At 40.0% G+C, this 22,679-nt stretch overlaps 1 protein-coding gene across 1 annotated transcript in view; it reads left to right on the top strand.

Annotated features, from left to right (window-relative positions):
- Nucleotides 1–15,970, top strand: part of LOC119735766 (ubiquitin-associated and SH3 domain-containing protein B-like) — a 30,036-nt gene extending 14,066 nt beyond the window's left edge. The window contains exons 7-13 of the mRNA XM_038209683.1: nt 1,010–1,181; nt 3,493–3,655; nt 6,061–6,183; nt 7,921–8,013; nt 10,998–11,243; nt 13,680–13,786; nt 15,157–15,970. Coding sequence (XP_038065611.1) covers nt 1,010–1,181; nt 3,493–3,655; nt 6,061–6,183; nt 7,921–8,013; nt 10,998–11,243; nt 13,680–13,786; nt 15,157–15,288 — 1,036 coding nt within the window. The 3' untranslated portion in view covers nt 15,289–15,970. The remainder of the gene's footprint in view (nt 1–1,009; nt 1,182–3,492; nt 3,656–6,060; nt 6,184–7,920; nt 8,014–10,997; nt 11,244–13,679; nt 13,787–15,156) is intronic.
- Nucleotides 15,971–22,679: the final 6,709 nt, after the last annotated feature.

Raw genomic sequence — 22,679 nt, 5'->3', positions numbered from 1 at the left:
CAAGTGCCGTCTAGGTGCTTTCTAGGACCAAACTAGATCGGTGGGGAGTGGGGTAAGGAAGGGAGAGCTGAAGGAGACCAATGGGAGTGACATTTGAACGTATTGCCGCCAACGCCTGATGCTCATGCGAAGACGCTATGGCTTTTGTACACATTTAGAATATAATTAGTCATGCTTACTTCGCGCCATACGTGCATGACGCGCGCAAACCAGTACGCAACGCGTTGTATCCCTCACCTGGAACTCTCAAAAATGGTCAAAAAGCCCTCACTTCTTCGGGCATGGAGCCAATAAGTCTAAATTGGCCGAATCAAATCCTGATCTTTATGAACTTATGTTCATTATTGCAACTTCCCCATATCACGGTTTATGACAATGAACAAGGACATTCTTGTACAATTCTTGGTATTAAGGTACATGTACTTCTGTTTTGTTTCATATTTTTTGAGCTACCTCCGGTACATGTACATGCAACAGCCCTTTTTTCCCCCAACAAATTTTTATCTCAAATCGGAACCCGGACATTTCTGATTTCACAGATCTCCGGGATTTATTGCACTGTTGCCTGGCAACTGAAAGATTCTCTGTTATCATCAAGGAGTATCCGGTCCTTCAAAGTGGATATTATGATTTAGGTCCAGTGTAGGTCAGTGTATGTTAAAGAACCCAGGAAACCAGATAGGTGGTTTGCCTCACTTTTTTTTTTGGTTGTTCAATAATGCATTGATGCCAATCTCGTTCCCAGGGGTTAGTTTATTTTCATTGTCGTTTCCAATAGTAACCCCTGGGTGGGAAAATTGCTTCCTGTATCTTGATACAGCACTAGCAGATAATGGATATATGTTGTGTACTTGGTGGTGTTATTTCCATCGGGTATTACGTATGTTAACGTTCGATGTTCGATGGTGGGCACGTACTACTCAACACCATGGGAACGAGGTTGGCATTGATGCACATTTGAACATATGAAACACTAACTGATAAGAAATACTCATGTTCTCTTCATCAGAGTGATACCCCTGACCAAGTCCCTGAGTTCTAACCCAGCCTTGATCAACCTGGATGACAAAGTCCCCAGCCCCCCTACCCCCCTCGGTGCCGACGAACGCCGGTCCAGCCAATACAAAACACCAGAGGGCCTCCTACAACAGTCTGAGGAGGAGGCCTCCAAATATGCAAATGTGAGTCTTTTGAATATGCAGATGTGCAGACAAGGAGCAAGCCTTTTTTTTATAAATGGCTCTCTATACCACAGAGTTTGTGTGGAAAGTTAGTTTTTCTCAATTTTAGATTGGAAAAAAAATGTATTTATATGCCAAACAGTAATTTCCACAATGCCACTACTTCTGTAAAACAATGTAACAACAATAATTCATAAATACCTCAGACAGTTTAGCTATTCCTATTGGTCGAGAGCCCGTCACGTGGCCGGTATTAAACGGATGATAAAGACATGGCTAGCTGGTCTTAAACACTTTTCCAGTGTCACAATAAAATGTGGACTCCTAAAAATCCAGTGCCTCTTACCGTTTCATTGGTTGAACGTTCACAATCCTCACGTAGGCATGCGCAACACTACAAGCGAGTCAGAATTTTATAGTTCTAAATTCAAAACGCAACGCCCCAGGTGCGTTCTGCGTGACATCGCGCAGAACATGTTACGCGCGCGTCAATCTCCATAAAAGGGTTGTTTACATCTTACTCGCCAGCTGAACACTCCATTATTTTGCTAGAGGGATGTTTCAAAAAGCATGAAGTGAACTTGTTGAACAAAATCAGGATTTTTGAACGAATTATTTGAAATTTTTTTACGGATAAGGTATTTATGAATGGGAATAAATATGTGCTCGGTCGGTATTTATCACTCGTTTAATACCGCTTAGAGTCTGGGTGCTGATAATTACCCTCGCCTCCGGCTCGGGTAATTATCAGCACCCAGACTCTAAGCGGTATTAAACGAGTGATAAAAACCTCCAGAGCACACATTTATTCCCTTATTAAGTAACTAGAAAGCACTCAGAGAGCGCAAACCTCCGCCAAGTCTAAACAACTCCCCGCCATATTGTCAGTACCACCCAAAAGACATACTTGCATAAATGGTGAAGAATCCTTAAAACAAATCCTGGATCCAGACCCAGATCCGGATCACTTCCAAAATCTAATCGATTTGTACTTTACCAAGGACCACACCTGTCCATAACTTTTTTGAGTTATCTTGTTAACAGACAAACCAAACAACCAACCAACCAACAAAATCGGATGAAAAAATGTATCACCCCCTTGGCAGAGGTAATAAGTTTCAAAAAGACACTGATATATGAAAAGGGGTGACCTTAACATCTATATTTATGGAGGCATGTCCTGATACAAGAATCTAGGAATGTATGTGGCACCTAAGTTTTTGGACACAGAACTGTGGCAGCAAGTGTTAAAGAGGTTGTGGAATGCTCGAAGACATTTCTGTCATTTTTCGGGTATATGTAGCCTAAGGTGTGATGAAAAAAAACGACTATGGTTTCTGTCATGAAATAAATACAAAAGGTACTTTTGAGAGCTGTTTTTCAGGTCCTGTTTCGACCCGAACGTGCAGTTTGTGTAAAAGTCGTCGTTGGGGGCAGCAAACAAAACATAGTAAATCGTGACGCAATAAACAGGACTCCCTATGCAGCGTAGTATAAACGAGTCCTGTTTATTACGTCACAATTTTTCTGATTTTTACGAAGAACCCGACGACTGTTGATTTCAATTATGCGCTCGCCGACCAACAAATTACTCAATGAATTTCAGTTTTATAAACATATAAACGCACATTACAAAAGAATGGGAGTTTGTCATTATGATATATTGGTCTACTCTACAATAAAAAAATATATAAAACAAAACGACCTTCAGCATTCCACAACCTCTTGAAACTGAAACCTTTTTACAAGTTCAAAAGCTGGTTCATATTGGTTCGAAAGTGAACAAAAAAGGTGCATGTGTGATGTTGCATATAAAGCGAGGTTTTTACTCGGTGAATTGCCAAAAGTTTTAACGCATCTCTACTCACTACAAACTCACTACGAACAGTTCAAGACGCCAACTTTATCACTTTGCATTTACAAGTTTTTCAAATGAACAATAACGGCAAAATGACTAGGTGAATTGTAACAATTATTTGAAAGGTTGACAAAGATGCAGACCTGGGAAATGGTTTATACAGGTTTATGCATGGTTTATACAGGTTTATGGCTTCTGAGTAGCGACCCTTGAAGAAAGATATTAATGGATTGAGGAACCGCCAACATAGGGCCGGAAAGCTCAGTTGGTAGAGCACCGGAACGGTAATCCGGAGGTCGTAGGTTTAAACCCGCTCCAGTCAATTTCTTTGTTCAACTTTTCAAACAACTTTGCATTTACGTACGAACAGGCCCTAAATCAGATTTGTTTGAAGAATTCCTGATCATTTTCTATTGACTTGAACACTGTTGTATTTTCTCTTCTTTGCCACAGCTCTTTAAGCTAACGAAGACGCCGGCGCGATCCAACAGCATTCCTCTTGCCACGACGACCGATCTGCCCACCACGCCGCGCAGGCTGTTTGTGATACGGCACGCTGAGAGAGTGGACATCACGTTTGGTCAGCAGTGGCTACAGCATTCATTCGATGATAATGGTAAATATTGCCAAAAATACAAGAGAAAGTTTGGAAAAACTACGGGGATTGGCTCCTGAACACATTGTCAATGGTGCTTGAGGTTTAAAGAAAGATAAGCACGGTCGATATATTGATATTACTCAATTATTCAATATTATAGTGTTATCGATATCACCGATGACAATGTTGTAATCGTTTCGAACCATCAAAATTTTCCATATTGAGGAATGATATCGAAAATACGTCAGATTATCGTCAAAATAAATCTCCCGTTTGTGCTTTTGCTTTGTGTTTAACTTTTGCTGTATAATGAAATAAAACTCGGCGGCAACTTGTGGTTGTGACTCAAAATAAAAACATCGTGAAATGCCCAGCGGCTCCGCTTTGTGTTCTGCGTTCACTTGAATTTGGGGTCTCCCCCAATGTAAAACCTCAAACAGACGCTGCCCTGGACAACCTCTCAGTGCTGAGATTTGTTATAAAAAGTTTGAGCAATACATGCTCCAGAGAAAGCTGTAGAATATTTCTTTTAACAAAGTGTCATCTTTATGGTCTTTAACTTTTACATGGGATAATCGATATATCGAATATTCTCGATAGTGGATTTCCAATATATCGATGATTGAAAAGTCTGATATCGATGGTTCTTTAAATGAAGACAGAACACATTCAAGTTAAATTGCATGTAGTTATGCATACTTTGCACCCTGCTAGCAATGCATCGCACTGCAATCAGTCTCTCGGAGAACCTAGGTGGGTGAAGCAATATCATGAATAATTCAGTAGTTTCAATGGAATATTAGGCCAAAAAAATAAATATTCGGTCTCTGGTCAGACCAAAGTTCCGGAATTGACGCGGCGACGCGGCTTTTTTTTTTTTTTTTGCTTTTTTTTTTTTCTTCAAGCTTGGATTGTATAGACAAGGTGGGGTACTATTTTGCTTTTTTGGTGTCCTCATGTACATTGGTGTCCTCCATAATTTGCCTTGGTGCTTTCGATCATTTGCCTTGGTGCAATTTCCCATTCCTTGGTGCTCTTTGGTAAAAAAAATTGAGGAGGTGCGGAAATAGAGGGCGCTGTTGGAGCTACCGCGGAACATATTGGGGGAAAAAAAGATCGACGCGCATGATTAAAATCGACGCGCGCGCTGACCAGAGACCGACTTATTTATTTTTTTGGCCTTACTGCAAGGCACGTAGGTTCTAATTCCTAATAATAATAATCGGCATTAAAGAATGCTCTTATTAGTAAACTAAATCACAGCGCTTACAAATAATGAACAATTAAAGTAAATAAACAATTTAACTTAAATAATAGAAACAGGTAGAATAGACAATCAATTGATTATTGGTGGAATAAATGGGTCTTGATCAGCTACCTGAATTGCTCGAGAGGTTTGACATTTTGAATGGAAAAGGGCAGACTATTCCACTGCTTCACTTCAGTGACTGTGAAGGTTCTGTCACCAGCTTTGTTGTGGGTACGTGGGGAAGTCAGGTGAAAAGGATTAGAACTAGAACGGAGGTTTGGTCTGGGGGAACATGGGCAAATGCAGGACTGCATATATTCTGTTGACTGGTTGTGAAATGATTGGTATATCAAAAGTAATAACTTGTAACGAATTTGTTTGGAGATGGGTAATCATCTTTCATGTGATTCGTTTTTATTATTTTTATTTCTGTAACAAAATTTTTGCTATCTTGTTTTTTTCTTAGTGTACATTTTCCTTACTTTTTTGTTCTGTATTGTTTTGTTCAGTTTTGTTCTGTTCTGCTTGGTTTGGATTTTTGTTTTTTGTTTTGTTTTGTTCTGTCTTGCTCTGTTTGTTTTATTTTTTTGTTTTACTTTGTTTTCCTTGTCTTGTCTTGTTTTTGTTTTGTTAAGTTACGTTTGTTGTTTTGTTTTACTCTCTTTTTTTTCTCTTCTTTTTGTTATTTTGTTTGTTTGTTTTGTGTTTGTCTCAAGTATATGTGCGTTGTGTCTTTTTTTTTATCCATTACTTTTTAGCATTTTATATATCCATATATGCATATCCAATGAAATCGTCTCCTATCACAATTCACAGTGCTCGTTTCATCTCTATATACATATATGTAATTTGTTTTTAGTTTGTTTTTATAACATCAATATATATTTTTTGTAATGATTCTTTTTGAACATATTTGTGTTTATATGTATATATTTTTTTTAAAAATAATTTTCTAATATTTTTAAACCAGTCCGGTTTTTTCTACTGTTGGATGTGGATAATAAATAAAACAAAATAAAATAAAAATAAATAAAACCAATGTAGTGACTGCAGCAAAGGAGTGGAATCCTGTCTTAGGTTAGTCCTGTAGACTAGGCGAGCTGCCCAGTTCTTGAGTCTCTGGAGTCTTTTAAGGTGACTTGTAATTATATGAAATGTTTACTTTTTTCGGCAGGAAAGTACAACAGGAAGAATTTGAATATGCCAAAGAGAGTTCCGGTACGGTCCGGTGGGTCACTGGCATTCAGTAAGGACTCTCCTATCACTGAGGTGGGCAAGTTCCAGGCAAGATTGACCGGTGAGAATTAAAGGGAATATACAACATTTGCAAACATCGTAAAACAAAACTAACACATTTTTACGAAATACCTTACTAGGATGTTGATAAATGCCAGTCTAAAGCATCCTGTAAAATGTTGGCACCTGGTGTGAAGCCATTTTTAAGAAAAGTGGTATTTTGTATAAATTTTTAACGGTGGTCGGCCGACCACCGTTGGAAAAACCTAACTATTTTTCAACTACTGCTCCAAATTTACCATTTTTTTCAGTCCAAATTTAGTTTGCTATTGGCTACATGTTCATGAATGGGTGCAGGCCAGCTAGACTGGTTCCCTTAATTTACAATTTTCCAGCATCTATAAATTGATCCATTTCATCATTAGTGGAGTCAGGAAACCAGACTACTTGAACATTTTTGTTTTCTTGGTTTTTCCAGCATTTTTGAACACAAAAATTCAAACATGTCAGTGTAACAATATTTGATCTATTATACTTACCCCTCAAATAGTTCATTTCCGAAAATTACAGCAAAAGCCAATCATGTACATTCCCTTTAAGCTGTGCTATCCCCAATCCTTTATAATCCACCAGGACGTTTTCAGAGAATTTTGGGGGGATTTGAAAAAGTTCCCTGCCAGTATAAGCCCAGCCACATGTAAATGATTACTGTCCATTTTATTTAAATTTAAGGCCATTTTTTTGTTTTTACAATCGGATTACAGATTTTTTAGTGGAAAAAAATTGTGTGGGGGCGCCCTTTACAGCGCTCCCATAATGGTGCGCACGGTTATTGGACAAGAAAAGTCATCATTAATCTTTACTGCACAAAACTTATCAAAATTTGCCCACGTTATCAAACTTTATATTACACTATGTTACAATTATTTATATTGAGCTGAGCAAAGCGTGATATTTTGCAAGAACAGCTCTGCCTGTTTTACACGCACTGTGGTGTTAGCAGAATCTGCATGAAATGCCACGTTGACTGGCATGACTTGCACATGGGTCATTCCTCAGTAAGTGTCTACTTTGGGCCTTTTGAAAATGTTGAAAATTGTTTTTTTCAAATGTTGAATTTCTTTCATGGGATGCGATCATTATGTTGTACGGCAACTATAATTAGCGCACGGCGCAATCTTTACGGGAGTTTTAACCATTTTATCAAGATTCAATTTTCAGTGTTGTAGCATAGGAAAAAATGCAAAAATCATATCCGTCACACCTTTTGTGACGGAAATGACAATATCTGAATGAATGTGAAGCCGAGTAAATTCAAATGAGAGCTTTTAAAGTATGAACATGAATAATAACTAGTAAATAGAGGGGCTGTTAACATGATAAACCCTATTCATTATCATCCTTATTTTATTACTTTTATCGACTAAAGAAAACTTCATGAAATCATATCCGTCACGGTAAAACGTGACGGAGTTGACTGTGACGGAGCTGACAAAATTAAAAATCCAACTCGTGTAGCGCCATCTACATTTGTACAGTTTGTTTGTAGCATGAATATCACATGTGCTTGGAAGTTTACACAATTCTGATCGTACTCATGAATAATTGTTCAATCATGCAGTGCTGTCATTTCTCCTGGAAAAACTCCCTCAATCCTTTTGAAAAGAAGATATCAAAGTGTCAATCATTTAATTAACAGTCAGAATCAATAAAGTCTTTGTTTTTTGTAAATTCCACTCAAGTTTATTTGGCTAATATGACAATTTACGTCTTGTTGTACTCATGGTTCTCGTAACAGGTGAAAGCATGAGAGAAAACGGCATCGTCATATCTCATGTCTACTCCTCCCCGGCTCTCCGATGCGTGGAGACTGCCAAGGCTGTCATAGATGGTAACGGATTCCTTCTCATAAACATTGCTGTCTTGTGTTCTATTTAGGACCCGTCCCAATTCATATCCGGGATGAGTGTCGGACAAAGTAGCGGGTAGAATCATTCACTTTGTCTGGAAGAAGCTCTGCCTTTGTCCCAGACATGTTCTGGGGGAGTTTTTAATAACGACCGTTTGACTCGCCAATACTGATAACTTCATTGCGGGAAGATTGCAGGAAAGTTGTTCAGAATCCTGCAATGTATACCCGATACAATGTCGGCAATTTGTCCGGAACTCGTCCCAGATATGAATTGAGATGGGCTCCTGCTTGAAGGAGACAGGTGTTTCTCATAACTGTAAAACCCATAAAATGCCATATGACACGTAGATTTTTTAGCAAGCTGTGGGGCAGTATTCGTGGAGCCCCTAAGCACACAATATTTTTGAAGCACAAACCATTGTTCACTCTTTATTCAACACTACAAAATACCAGATTTAAGTTTCTAATGACAGATTCCAAACAGAATATTGGTAGAGCTATATGTGACCCACTCCGCAAAAATGAGTCTGTTGTGGCAAAACTGACATTTTGAGTTAACTACATAAATAAAATGGGAATGAAATAAGCTTTCATTTGGTATATCACGGACCTCTCTAGGACATTTGGTTGCATTGTTGTGCTTGTTTCATTCTGTCAAGTTTTTGCAAAGCTAGAAGTGTCTCAATGGAGAAAAAAGGCTTTGAAAAATGACAAATACACTGTAACTAACCAAGAAAAGCACCAAAGATTCATATTTTTTTTCTTTTTCTTACAATATTTACATTTCTGTGTAAGATATTGGAACTAAAACTATCAAACAACCAAAATAAAACAAAAACAAAAAATCGAAATTTTGAGCAAATTTTTACTGTTTCCATTTCAAAATGGCAACAGCTTGAATTCAAATTATGCGACATCAGACTCATTTTTGCAGAGCGGGTCACATATGTGACTGGCTCCACAAAAAAGGGTATTAAGTCGCACTGTGCATTATTGTGTAATGGCCCGCTCAACATTGAGAGGGTGAAAATTTCATCAAAATGTGATTTTCATTTTATGTCATGACATCTTTAATACCTACAGTTTCAGGTTTCATTCACAGAAATGTTGATTTTGATGAACAGAGTGGAATAAACAACCATTTTGTGTGCATCGTTCTGTTGTTCTACAACAAAGCCAGCTATTTCAAAGCCTGTTTTCTCAGTTGTGTAATTTGAACTCCAAGGAAGTAATTAATATGTAAATACATGTACGTCATGTCTCCAGAATGGGAGGGGCAATGGAGCTCAATTATATACCAAATGAAAGCTTACATCAGTACATTGTGGGCTTTCCAACCATGTATGTAACTTAATCACATATTTTCTATGAAACGTCGCAACTGTATGATAAAGTAACATCACAGTCCTGTGTGTGTATGTTGTTTTTTTGGTTTTTGAATATTCAAAGTGGCAAAAAGCTATTCTAATATTCAGTTGATGATCAAATATTTGGTATATTCGGGACAGCCCTATCACCATCAGTTGTTCCTTACTTGTTTTCCTTTTGGGGTTGGAGCTGGGTAGTCCGAGTATCACCCGTTCACCACGGAGCCCTGTCTCTGGTCCAATGTTTGACATGTCTGGTATAGCTAAACATGCAGATGTATGCGACCCCGCGCCCCAGCCAATCGGAGTCGACTTTACTAAATCGTGACGTCATTTATTTCCAGAATCTGGACTAAAGTTTTGATTGGTTAATTCGATTGGAGAATTTTTTAATGCAACAACGGCCGGGCAGAGATCTATAAAACCTAGACACGTATTGTAGTCTCGGTTCTCGACGCTCCTTGTGTTTTTATTCAACGAGCGCACAATCAACCCACCCAAAGCCATTATCACGAACTAACGCTGATAGAGAGCGCTATCACACACAGACCGCTATCAGCCACTAACCGCTATCACACACAAACCGCTATCACAGGCTCCTGTGATAGCGGTCTGTGTGAGATAGCGCCCTCTATCAGCGATGGTTCGTAATAATGGTTTTGGGTGGGTTGATTGTGCGCTCGTTGAATAAAAATACAAGGAGCGTCGAGAACCGAGACTAGGCGTATCGCATAACATGATGCAGAGCAAGTGACTGCAGCCTTTGTTTGCTCAATTCACATCGTATTAATGTCGTATCTACGTTTTTTATGACGCGACAACAGGTGAATGACCGAGGACCGGATATACAAAGTGCCTGCTGATTGGTCAAAATCTAGAGGTCAAGAGGCGGCTGTCTTGCATAATTAATCAGCAAATCTGATCAGATATCATCATAGAGCTATATTAAATTACTAGAGCGCTAACTCTTCATTCTTGCGTGCGGAGACGCTTTGAAGCCCCTCTGGGCGCAGACATTTTGAATTTATGTGCGTGTTTGTAGAACACAATCAAAATAGATGGATTATTGAATTTTAAAAGTGTACTCTACGTGCAACGCGCAAGTAGAACATACGCAGACAACTTCAGCGCGTCATGACGGTTCAAATAACGTCAAGGCGAAAAGCATCTGCAGTGGAGGGCCCAGGGACGCGCACACGTTGCGCTGTTTGCGTAGAGCAAAATGAAACGCTCATTTGCTGATTGTGCGTTTCGGTTTTAGGCGTATCAGCATCGATGACGCACCGGAACGGAATACAAACGCAGATATGCAAATAGCCGTACAAAAGCCGTACAAAATATCTAGGTCTCCATAGGTTTGTGCACAAACATGGATGCGCCCATTCAGGCATTACTTTGTACATCGAGTTAGCGCTGTAGTAATTTAATATAGCTCTATGGATATCATAGACTCTTGCTTCGCAATGTTCTATTACATACATGTAGACTAGGGCTTGGGAGGAAAGCTCAAGCAACCCTGAGGTCAGCGGCCCCTTTGGTGCACCACTACCAGTGAAGTATTGATAACAACTTGCAAACATTATTCTTTTTTTACAGGCCTGAATCCTCTGGAGCCACTCAAGATCCGAGTGGACACTTCCCTCTTTGAGTGGCTGGCCTGGTGCAAGGGTGTCTTCCCAAAATGGATGACCCTTGCCGAGCTGGAGGCCCACGGGCTGTCTGTAGACATGAACTACAAGGAGTTGATCTCGGCCTCAGATCTCAGCCTGCAAGAGAACTGCCAGTCTTACTACAAGAGGGGAGACACGCTGCTGAGGCGGGAGATCAAGGAGCATCCTAAAGGTAGGTCATGGGGTCAAGAGGTGGGTTGTCAAAAGGTCAAATGGTGGACATACTGGTCAAATGGTGGTTTGATGGTTAAATGTAGGTTAGGGCCCGTGACCATTCAGCCCTGGTATGAAAAGGGCCCCCCGGTAAGCTCGTCCCCTCCCAAGAAGTCCTTTCGCACCGTCCCAGCTACCGGCCTAGGAGCTGGTCCAGTTGCTAATCAGGAACTCCTCCATCCTGGGGTCTATTGTTTGCAAGTATTGACACATGTAATATGTCCCAGAAGAAACCTGCTTGTGGTTTTCATCTCTCAGCGCGAAACAATTTAACACTTTCGTCGGCACAGATCAAAACCCCTGCCATGCGGTTTCGCGCACAATGGGACCGTATATTACCAAGGCGTTTGGAAGGATTTTGTCTTTAATCTGGTAAGTCTGCTATTGTTCTGCTCTGGCCGTTCTCCGAAGGGCAATAAATTGATGCGCCTGACTGATTTCAAAACTTCTGGTCAGACAGGACCATGTACCGGACGAGACTGGGCTGAAGACCGGACTGGCTCTGGACCGGACGAGGTACCGGGGGGCCCTTTTCATACCAGGGCTGAATGGTCACGGTCCCTTATTTAGATCAAATGTAGTTCATAAAGATCAGGTGCATAGTCGTAAAAGCCAAATGTAAGCCACAGAAGGTTCATCACGTTTGCGGTGATGAACTTAAATAGGGACATACCAGTACATGTGTGAAGTCTAATGCAAAATCTGACTTTAAGTAATCTATCTGACAGTGTTGGAGCAAAGGCTTAAACCTTCTAGGCCAAGGCCAAGGCTTTGACCCTCAAGGCCAAGGCCAGGGCCTAGACCTTCAAGCCTCAAGACTAAGGCCAAGGCCAAGGCCCTGTTTTATAAAATGACCACTGATATAGAACTAATTATAGTCACATGACACATCATCACGAATCGCCCATTAAGAAGAACAACATGTCTTAAATTGCAATCAACATGCTCGCATACATCATTTTATGACTACATTAGATCTATTAAAGTATAAGTTCAGGTCTTCAGTATGGTTTAACTAAAACAAAATAAATATTTACTTCTATATTGACGCACAATTCTCCCGAGTGTAACAAAAGGGGGATCCAAGAAACTGATTTGGGAAATTTTTATTTGATAAAAAAAAGAAAACACTGAAAATGCTACGGTCTTGTTGCCTAGACCAACGTCAATGTTTACAAACAGATATCTCGTGTCCTTGGGCCCGACACTTTATATCACTCATTGCTTCTCCCCACTCAGAAGTAAATGGGTACCTGTGAGGAGAGAATATGGGTTTGATTAAGCCTGTTGAGTCTATACGACAGCATCTAGCTGTATACTCCCCAGGGAGCTGAGATGGACTTTTGAATGTTTTCATTGACCGGATGATCAGGGACACTATTAAATCGCACCGTGATAGTTAAGGCTTATCTTCCATCACCGGCCGGTTTAAGTACAGGCCAGCCGGTAGCTTTGCCGGTTAGTTTAATCGGCACAATTGCAGAATACCCCGCCACTAGATCTATGCACCTCGTAGCCGGCTACGGAGTCACGGTCGATTGCCCTCAACAAACCTTCTCAGCGTTACCTGTACGTACCAGGCCTACACACGTCATGCTCCACTGCACTCCTACTCTGTATCCGCGTAGCCGGCAACTTGGTAGTTCGTTTGGAATTTTTCAGCAACTCCCATTCCTTTTGTGTTGCTTCGTTCTCAAGCATTATCAAGGGGACTCCCACTCCCTAGCCGCGTAGCCGGCAACAATATAGTTGGTTTGGACTTAGAATTTTTTCAGCATCCCCCATTTCTTTTGTGTTGCTTCGCTCTCAAGGGGACCCCCACTCAGTATCCGCATAGCTGGCAATAGACTTGAATTGTTTCTTTTCCACTGATTCCAACCACGTAGCCAGAGATTTTAGGGTGTATTTTCCAAGTGGCGGGGTATTCTGCAATTACTCCATTTAATCCTCTTCAAACCGGCCGAGCAACCAGCCAGACTCTGGCTGAGGCACCCACCCACTATACGCGATCTATAGTGTTCATGCCTGATAATTGCAGGTCCAACATCTGGGACCCAACAATGACGGGTATTTAATCCGCTGTTGTTTGTTGAGTGCCGACGAGATACTGGAGCAAGAGCGGCCTTGTAACCGGCTGAAAGTGGCTAAAATACCGGCCAAGGATCCAACCGGCCTCAAAGGGGCTGGGCTAGGCTGGCCAGTACTTAAACTGGCCGGTGATGAAAGCTAAGCCTAACCTGGTTGGTTGATATGCAAGCTAACCGAGTCTATAAATCCATATTATTATGTCTACAGGTACTTTCTTCCTTGCTGAACTGTTGGTAAATAAGGCTATTTTGTTGTTGTTTAGAGCTTATATTGAGAACACATCTTTTGTGTTTTCAAACTTCCACAGGTGATATCCTGATCGTGGGTCATGCTAGTAGTCTAGATGGATGCACACGATACCTGCAAGGCTTGTCAGCAAGACCAGCGCTAGAGTTCTCCAAGATAGTACAGAAGGTTAGTGTCAGTCAGAGTGAAACTCTGAAACCTAGGGCTTTGATCGTCTATTCAAAATAGCAGTTGGGAAAATTTGATTAACACAAGGCTTACCAAATGTAACGAGACTCTTCTTGCAGTTCTATTGAAACTTATGATATCCAAACATGACTTTTTTTCCTTGGTTTTGACAGTAATTAAGGGGAAAAGAGTGTGGTTTGAGGAGTTATAAACGTATGGTTTGAAACTGGTTTGGGGCCTGGTCGTTAACAATAGCCAGACCCAAAGTTATGAATACCCTTTCCATCAAACCCCCAAAAGTTATTGAGTTGACACAATCCAAAGATTTTGTTTCATTATTATGATATTGCTGTCCATGTTTTGGTTATTTTTATGGTGCATGCAGTATGCATAGTGCACTCAAGCACTAGGCCTGTACATGTGTACTTGTACAAAAAGTTCATGTTGCTGTGTTGTACATGCACATGTAGCTGGGTGCATTGTGCATACTGGGTGCATGTGGAGCGGCGCATGTGGCTGAATGACTGGTTTGGAACACTTTTCAGTGGTTTAATAATTTCCAGTGGTGTGTTTTAATACCACCCATGTGACAGACTCCTGACTGTCACATGGTTGATAAACTGTAACACCGGTAGGTATTTATGAATGAGAAGTTTTTTAATGGACAGCTGGAAAATGGACCCATGTGTTAATTTTGGGTGGGTGATTGCCAGACTACTCTCTAAAGATGTTATCCTTGCATCCAAAAAGATCTGTGAGGCTGCCCATTCGGAGAAACCTTGTAAGCGGCTGCTGCGTGGCCGACTAGTAGTAGCACTAGTAGGTTATGGTCTCCCCCCTTCTCCCCAACCCATTCCTGGCTTCTGGCCTAGTTGGATGCAAGGGCGGATCCAGGGGGGGGGCCAAAGGGGGCCATGCCCCCCCCCCCAAAAAAAAACGAGACCAATTTTTTTTTTTTTTTATGTGACATCGCAATAAAGGCAGGCAATGAGTACACCATCTTTTCCTCAAAAAAACATTGATTAAAGTGGTCAGAAATTGCCTCAGATCGCACCACAGAGCATCTAGAATCCAAAAAATTTTTGACCCACTTTTTTGGGGGTCCAAAAATTTTTTTGGCCCCCCCCAAAAAAATTGTGTTCTGGATCCGCCTTTGGTTGGATGCCTGCACTCCATCTAGTTTCTTCTTTTACTTTTCTTTTATCTTGTTGCCTGTTTTCTTTCCTTTTTTAGATAAAGACAGAAGGGGGAAGGGGGAGGGGCTGTTAGGGGGAGGGGCTGTTGGGGAGGGGGGCTTTAGTGCAGAACACACTGTTCTTACAGCACTTTCCCCGCCATTTACCTGATTAGGAGTATTTTATCTCCTGCAGATCCCGTATTGTGGAGCTGTCGCCCTTCAGGAGTATCAAGACTTTGGTATCTGGGATCTGATCACCCCGCCGTTTGCGACGCTGACGCACGCCCCCAACGGTCGCTTCGACTGGCACATTATGCAAGGATAAAACTAAAAGAAGTATGTCGGCGCAAGCAATGTCTTTCAGAATAATTGAGCTGAATATAGATATTATGATGATTTTTTTATGCATAGTGCTCTGTAAAGCTGTAGATAACAAATGAGGATTAGGAACGGGAATAGGGGAAATGTAATATAAAAGGAAAAAGGAACTAAGGTTTCGTGATATTGAAAGCGAAGCAGAAAATTTGGCAGTAAGTCGTATATTTTTATAGCATAAACATTTTTCTACATATATAATTATATAATAATGGATGGCTCTTAGAGGATACCAGAATATATTGCACAAGGTATTGCAGCATTGTTATAGCGAGTGCAATATATTTTTGTATCCCCGAAAAAAGGCCATCCAATATTATTATTTATATCAGGCCGACTTGATCTGCAAACGTTTTGAAGACACTGTCTTTATCTCTCTTACCGAAGCAAATCTCGCGCTGCTCGAGGCTGCCATTGTCAACAATGGCAACAGTGTCATTGTCAACAAAAGCAACAGTGTGCGTGTACCCTTCTGTGCGCTGCGTCCGCGCCGCGTGCGACTGTTGACTGGTTGACAACTGTGAATTTCTACACTCGTGATTGTGCAGGAACCAGCAAAAATGCCCGGGTGAGGACAATGTAAAAAATAATAGAAAGACCAGGGCCCAATGTTTTATAGCTGATTATCAAAAGTAATACTGCTTAGTAAGTTTCCCAGCAAAAAAAATCGGCTGGAAACCAGTCAAAAGCAACATACATGTCATGACCAATTTTGTTGGTATCCTGCACTGCATATCAACTATTGTTGTATCATGGTTTACTTAAGCACCATGTGAAAAGTCTCATTGAAGAGTTTGTGAGGTTCTCAAAAGAACCGGGGGAAAGTCAATGTTTCGGACAGTATCCGCTCTGTTCACAAGTACCCCTTCACCGGCAAAGAAAGTACAGTTGGGGGTGATGGATGACGCCATCTTGCCTGACTGCAACATTTTGCTGCGAAGCGTGGCCACTGCGTGTACATAGTACAAATCCCCTGGTGTACGTGCATCACACAAGGAACGGTGCACGTGCGTCAACCAGTGAAATGTATGTGTCCCGCCCATGGGACGTCGTTGCTAGCTAAAAAGGACGCCCTCTTTTGTTGGCGCACGGAGCCCATACTCTGCCCGTCGTCAGGAGACTGAAAGTAAGCCTGACACTCCCCCCTATCTTGGTTTAACAAAACTTCTTAGCCTGGCATATTCGTGAAGGGTGGAAACAATTAAAAGGATTTTTATTGTTCATGTGTCACATATTTTTTTTTGTTCAATCAGCATGGGGGGGGGGTGTCCCGTGCTTATGTTAAACTTGACGCAAGACTGAATTTGTTTTTTATTCCTCTTATACAGCCATCCCTCTTATATCTTTGTTGATCCAGTTGTTGACTCAAGTACGCTTCCTAAGCAATTCACAAGTTTGAGAAGTAGGGTTTGGGTCAATCGGATTTTGGGAAAACAAGTACAAAGATAAAGTATGTTGCACATTGATTTTAGATAAAGGTGCAAGGTGAAATAACGGGATGTTGTTGTAGCGGAGTTAGATGGCTGCACAAACGACAAAATATCACTAATGATAAAAAAGTGATCCAAATATGCAAAAATGACTAATCTTTGGGAACAAGGGCTTACTTGATATTTTTTTTTTTAATTTGAAAGTAATATTAGAAGAGGTTTGTTGCCACTTGACCCACAGGAACATAAATTAATTTATATATATATATATTAAAAATAAGATGGATTATACAGCATAAATTGTCATTATTTAATATTAAGCATTGCCATGGGATAGATTAGAATTAGCAAGAAATGCCATCGGCCACATCAGAACTGATCATTAGCAAATAGGTACGTGCTCATACATGTAGCTAGCTCTGCATGCATTGCTCCAAAGAAATTTTTGAAACAGATTTCCTCATGAATCCCCAAATAAAAGTACCACTTTGCATGGACACAAAAACTAGTTCTTTTTCCTTTCACTTTCAAGTTGCAGGTTTACCTTTTAACTCCTGCTGAAAACCCTGGTGGAGTTTGTAGGGTCTGGAATCGCTATGTGTACAAACTGTTGGCGTTAGTGAAATCTAATTATGGTATTGACGATTTTGGTTTTCAATTATGGAATTGATAAACACAATTAAGGGGCGGATAAGTAGATTGTTAGGTCAGGATTTGATATCGCGACTGTGCTGCATATATTGTAAATTTACATAATTTGAAATAATAATTTGGCATTGAGAGGCCATGCTTTATTTTATTTTTGTATTTCGTAGCCATTTTTAATTTCTTAATTTTGTTTTGTCAATTTCAACTCTGTAAATTATTGTGTTTTTTCTTGAAAGGGTTCTGTTTTTAAAGTTCTTTGCATGTTCTTTAAAAACGTTCTCTTATAACTCTGATTGTTAGGATCAAGTCTTCACAAGTCGATCAGAAGTCCAGTGATGTACAAGTCGCAAGCTATCGTAAGAAATGTGACCAAGGCAGTCCTGAATCATTGTACATCCTCTCCTATCACGAACTCGCTTGTGATTGACTTGTAACTGACTTGTGACTGACTTATGACTGGTCTTTAATTGACTTGTAATTGACTCGTATACATCTCTGACAATCTGAGGGCTTGACAAATTGGGTGAGTGGTGTAATTAAGTTGACTTAACTGCCAGTCTTAACTGCGAATCTTATGTAAAAACTTGTTGGCATACCTATAATTAATATATCATGGTTACGAAATGGCCAGAGAAAACCCTGTGTAATGCTGTGCAGTATTGAGTGCTTTGTATTTTTCTACTTTAAGTATAATTGCATTCAGATGTAAAATAAGACGTAAGGTTAATAGTGTATCTGCATTATTTCTACTGCAGAAAAACATGGGAGAACTTTTGTTTTGAAAAGTAAATTGAAAGTCTTGATTATTTATACCTGAAAGAATTCACATGTAAAGACCTGAGGAAATTCGTTTTAGAATTGGCTAAACTGAATTATAATGTTGTCAATTTCCACGAAGTCGATTCTTGAAAACCGAACACTGTTTTGTAAAAAGTAAAAAAAGGATTCGAATAGTATACTTTAAAAAAATTGCTGGTCAAACTAAAACTGTCGAGCAAAAAATGTATCGGCCAAAAAATAGCGAACAATAAGTTCACGGCTATTTCATAAAGTTTTGCGTGTCTACCTTTGTATGCATGCATTTATCAACACATTTCTATTTAAGGGAAACCTGTTTGTACCCTTTTGTAGTTACATTTGATCAGATTCTAGTCTTTCATTAATATATTTGCAAGTATAGACGTCTTTATAGATGCATTATATTGCAATGCGCGTTTACTAGAGGATATAGCCTAGATGGAACAATAGTTCTGGCTGCAAACTGTATGGAAGATGCTCATCGTGGCATAAGATTAAGATGCATTTTCGGAGCGCCATCTCGTCCTCTTTAAGGTACGATATTCTTTCTAAAAACCCAGCAAATTTCCGAAATCACACACATCATATCATTTGGCCGTGGCATGTGATGTTCGATTCCTATGAACTATAGAGAATCAAAGAATCAAAGACATCTATAAACCCTAAACCATATTGTGAATAGTTTAAGTGCGGTACCCGCTGCTACATCCAATTCGAACCAACTGATTCCGCAAGCTCGGTGATCGAATGGTAAGAATTTTGCACTAGAAAGCAGGAGGTCGTGGGTTCGAGTCCCACCAAGTAATTAGCATTAATTGCTATAGGTCATAGCAAAGTATTTCATGTCCATATAAACGATTTTTTTTGTTTTGTTTATTTGGGGCTTTGTACATTCGCTCGCTTACGCAATTTGAACAAATATTTTATTAAAACTTGTAAATCTTAATTAATGTAAAAATAAAAACTGAGGTCAATAAAATGGATATTTTTGTAGATGGATGTTACCGCTAATGCTTATTGAGTATTCGTTTGTTTGTTTTAGCTATACAATCAATCTGACATCTGAAAACAGAAAATATCTTTATCTCCCCCCCCAAAAAAAAAAAAAAAAAATTAAGACGTATCTTTTCTGGACGCTTTACCATCCGAACCGATGTATCCGATTGAGGTCATGTAACTTAACTTTGGGAAATGGATTTTTTTTATGGAGATTCTGCACAACTTTTGATTAGGCCTACTTTGATTAATACAAATTGACGAAAAATTCAAAAAAAAAATGTTAAGCATGACATTACAAACATTCCTTATGAAATACTAATTACGAAAAAGGAATGTAAAATGTATGTAATCACCGACAGTTGCCGGTTTGATTGCTATTTGAAGATGAAAGAAGCAGCACAAATTGACGTTTTCTCAGCGGGAACCAGTCACTGCTGCACTAGCACGTACGGGCCCACGTGTTTTCATACATCAATGCAGCTCTATGCGATATGTAGATAGTGCACGTACAGTATACAGCCGCTGTGCAAGCACGATCTTTGACGGTATGTACGAGCTCAGTGTTCGTTCATTTATAGCAAAATTCCGCAGAATAAACGTGAGTTTGGGCATTAATACAAATGAATAATACGTGTAGCTAAAGACTTAAAATCCTTGGCGTTTTATCAATTCTTATATTTAAACTGCCCGTGTTTGATGAGCCCATTTTTGGATTTTTGAGGAGCGCTATTTTTTGCGCTCGGAGACAGTACAGTCGGGGAGCGCAGTAGGAGCGCCTGCGCGATCGCGCTCCTTAAAAATGAAGGACTGAATTATTTGATTAATGCATAGTTGTTAAGCAAATATTGTAAATACAATATATTTAAAACTATAATAACTACATGTACAGTGTGAGGGCTTTACTATAAGGTGGATTCAGTGAACACGACAAATTTGGATCTATCTTGTAACATCAAGAACAAAAATATATTCGCTGATTACGGGAGGGGAGAGTCCCCGCGCAAAACCCTTTTGGGTTGAAACGCGGGGAAATTAGTCCCATCCGGCTCCTTATTATCTCCTTATTATTATGGCAACCAAGCTTGTTAACTCCGTAGATCAGCACATATCTAGATTTGTATAATCAGAGAAAACCGCGACAAATACACACACAATTATTTGTAGAAATATTATTACTGACTGAACGTTTTACGTAGTTCAGATTGAATGAGGTTAGAGAAGTCATGGTTCTCAACTGCACATGTAAATTATTCCATATGATTGGACCAGTTAAAGCAAAGCTTGAGGCATAACATATTTTTTTTTTGTGTAAAAGGAATCCTCAGTGCCATATCAGTGGATTGTCTCGTTTCACGAATCTGAATAAGTGGTGTAAACATAATATGTCAAAGGAGTAATCTAGCATCTAGCGCCAGAATGTTCAATCTGAGATCTTCCGTGTAGCAAGCATATATGGCTACTCGTATATTCATTAATATCATCACAAAGATTACAGGGTTGTCGATACAAGACGGCAGAGTTAAAACAATATCGGTAAGACTGATGTGAGGGTGAATTTGTAAATAATTCTTTGTTTGATTTATTGCTACACAACCTCTGAGAAAAAAATGTTTCTTCCTTACTTTGCTCATCAATAAATGTATGATAATAATGCATAATGCCGAATTTGTATTGCAATTCATATGATAATTAAGGCCAAATGCACTTTTCTGTAAAACATTAAAGTAACGAACAGCCGTTAGGATAAAATCCTTATTGCTTTTTCAAGGCCCGATTATGTGCATAACATTGGATTAGCAACAAGTACATGTTGCCTTTTTCGCATCACATTATTGCAGTTTGAGTTGGGTTTAATAACACAACGCACACTTAATTCCCAGGCCTACCAATCTCAGGCTGTCGCCGATATTCAAGAGGCGAAACCGGACAAGATTCCTCCCGTTTCGTTGTGTCACAAATTGACCTGGGTCCTCCCCTATACCGTCTTATACTCAACATGCCCCAGCATCATCAATAAGGCACCCCGACATAATCACAGACAAATGCAAAATGTACCCTCATCAACTGTGTATTTACAATATTGACACAATACACACGAATTCAATAAAGGGGAAGAGAGTATTGAGCCAACTAAATTGTCAGCAGCACAAATTGGCGTTTTCTTTCTCGATAAGTGTCCATAATTGCAGTTTGTTACTGACTTCAATTGATCCAAGAGGTTTAAAAGCATGCATCTAGCGCCAGAATGTTCAATCTGAGAGTTGATCTTCTGTGTAGCAAGCATATAAACCGTAGATGTATGGCGACTCGTATATTCATTAATATCATCACCAGGCGCGGTTCTAGAACCAATATTTTTTGGGGGGGGGGGCTAGCACGGTGGATCCAGACATTTTTTTCAGGGAGGCGTGCTGAAATGTTGACCGGTTATTTTTTCCAGACACTTAGGCCTCCGAAAATCAATAGGTGGTGGTGGTGGTGGTGGTGGTGGGGGGGGGGGGGGGGGGGGGGGGGCTCATGCCATATTTTCAACGGGGAGCGCCAATAAAATCCTAAAATCATTCACACTATAGCAAGGGCGGATCCAGAACACAATTTGTTTGTGGGGGGGGGACAAAAACATTTTGGTCCCCCCAAAAAGTGGGTCCAAAAAATTACGGCTTGGGGTTCGGGGCCCGCTTAAGGGCCCGAACAATTTTTGGATTCTAGATGCTCTGTGGTGCGATCTGAGGCAATTTGTGACCACTTTAACCAATTGTTTTTTAGGAAAAGATGGTGGTGTACTCATTGCCTGTGATCATCACAAACATTACAGGGTTGTCGATACAAGACGGCAGAGTTAAAAACAATTCCGAAGTAAGACTGGTGAATGGCGAGACTGGTGTGAGGGTGAATTTGTAAATAATTCTTTGTATGATTTATTGCTACACAACCTCCAAGAAAAAAATGTTTCTTCCTTACTTTGCTCATCAATAAATGTATGATGACAATAATGCATAATGCCGAATTTGTATTGCAATTCATATGGTAATTAAGGCCAAATGCACTTTTCTGTAAAACATTAAAGTAACGAACAGCCGTTAGGATAAAATCCTTATTGCTTTTTCAAGGCCCGATTATGTGCATAACATTGGATTGGCAACAAGAGCATGTTGCCTTCATCGCATCACATTATTGCAGTTTGAGTTGGGTTTAATAACACAACGCACACTTAATTCCCAGGCCTACCAATCTCAGGCTGTCGCCGATATTTAACTCTCAACATGCCCCAGCATCATCAATAAGGCACCCCGACATGAACATTGGATTGGCAACAAGAGCATGTTGCCTTCATCGCATCACATTATTGCAGTTTGAGTTTGGTTTAATAACACAACGCACACTTAATTCCCAGGCCTACCAATCTCAGGCTGTCGCCGATATTTAACTCTCAACATGCCCCAGCATCATCAATAAGGCACCCCGA

The sequence above is a fragment of the Patiria miniata genome, unplaced genomic scaffold (assembly GCF_015706575.1).
Source record: "Patiria miniata isolate m_02_andy unplaced genomic scaffold, ASM1570657v1 HiC_scaffold_29, whole genome shotgun sequence".
Taxonomy (NCBI): Eukaryota; Metazoa; Echinodermata; class Asteroidea; order Valvatida; family Asterinidae; genus Patiria; species Patiria miniata.
This window is presented reverse-complemented; position numbering and strand designations above follow the sequence as displayed.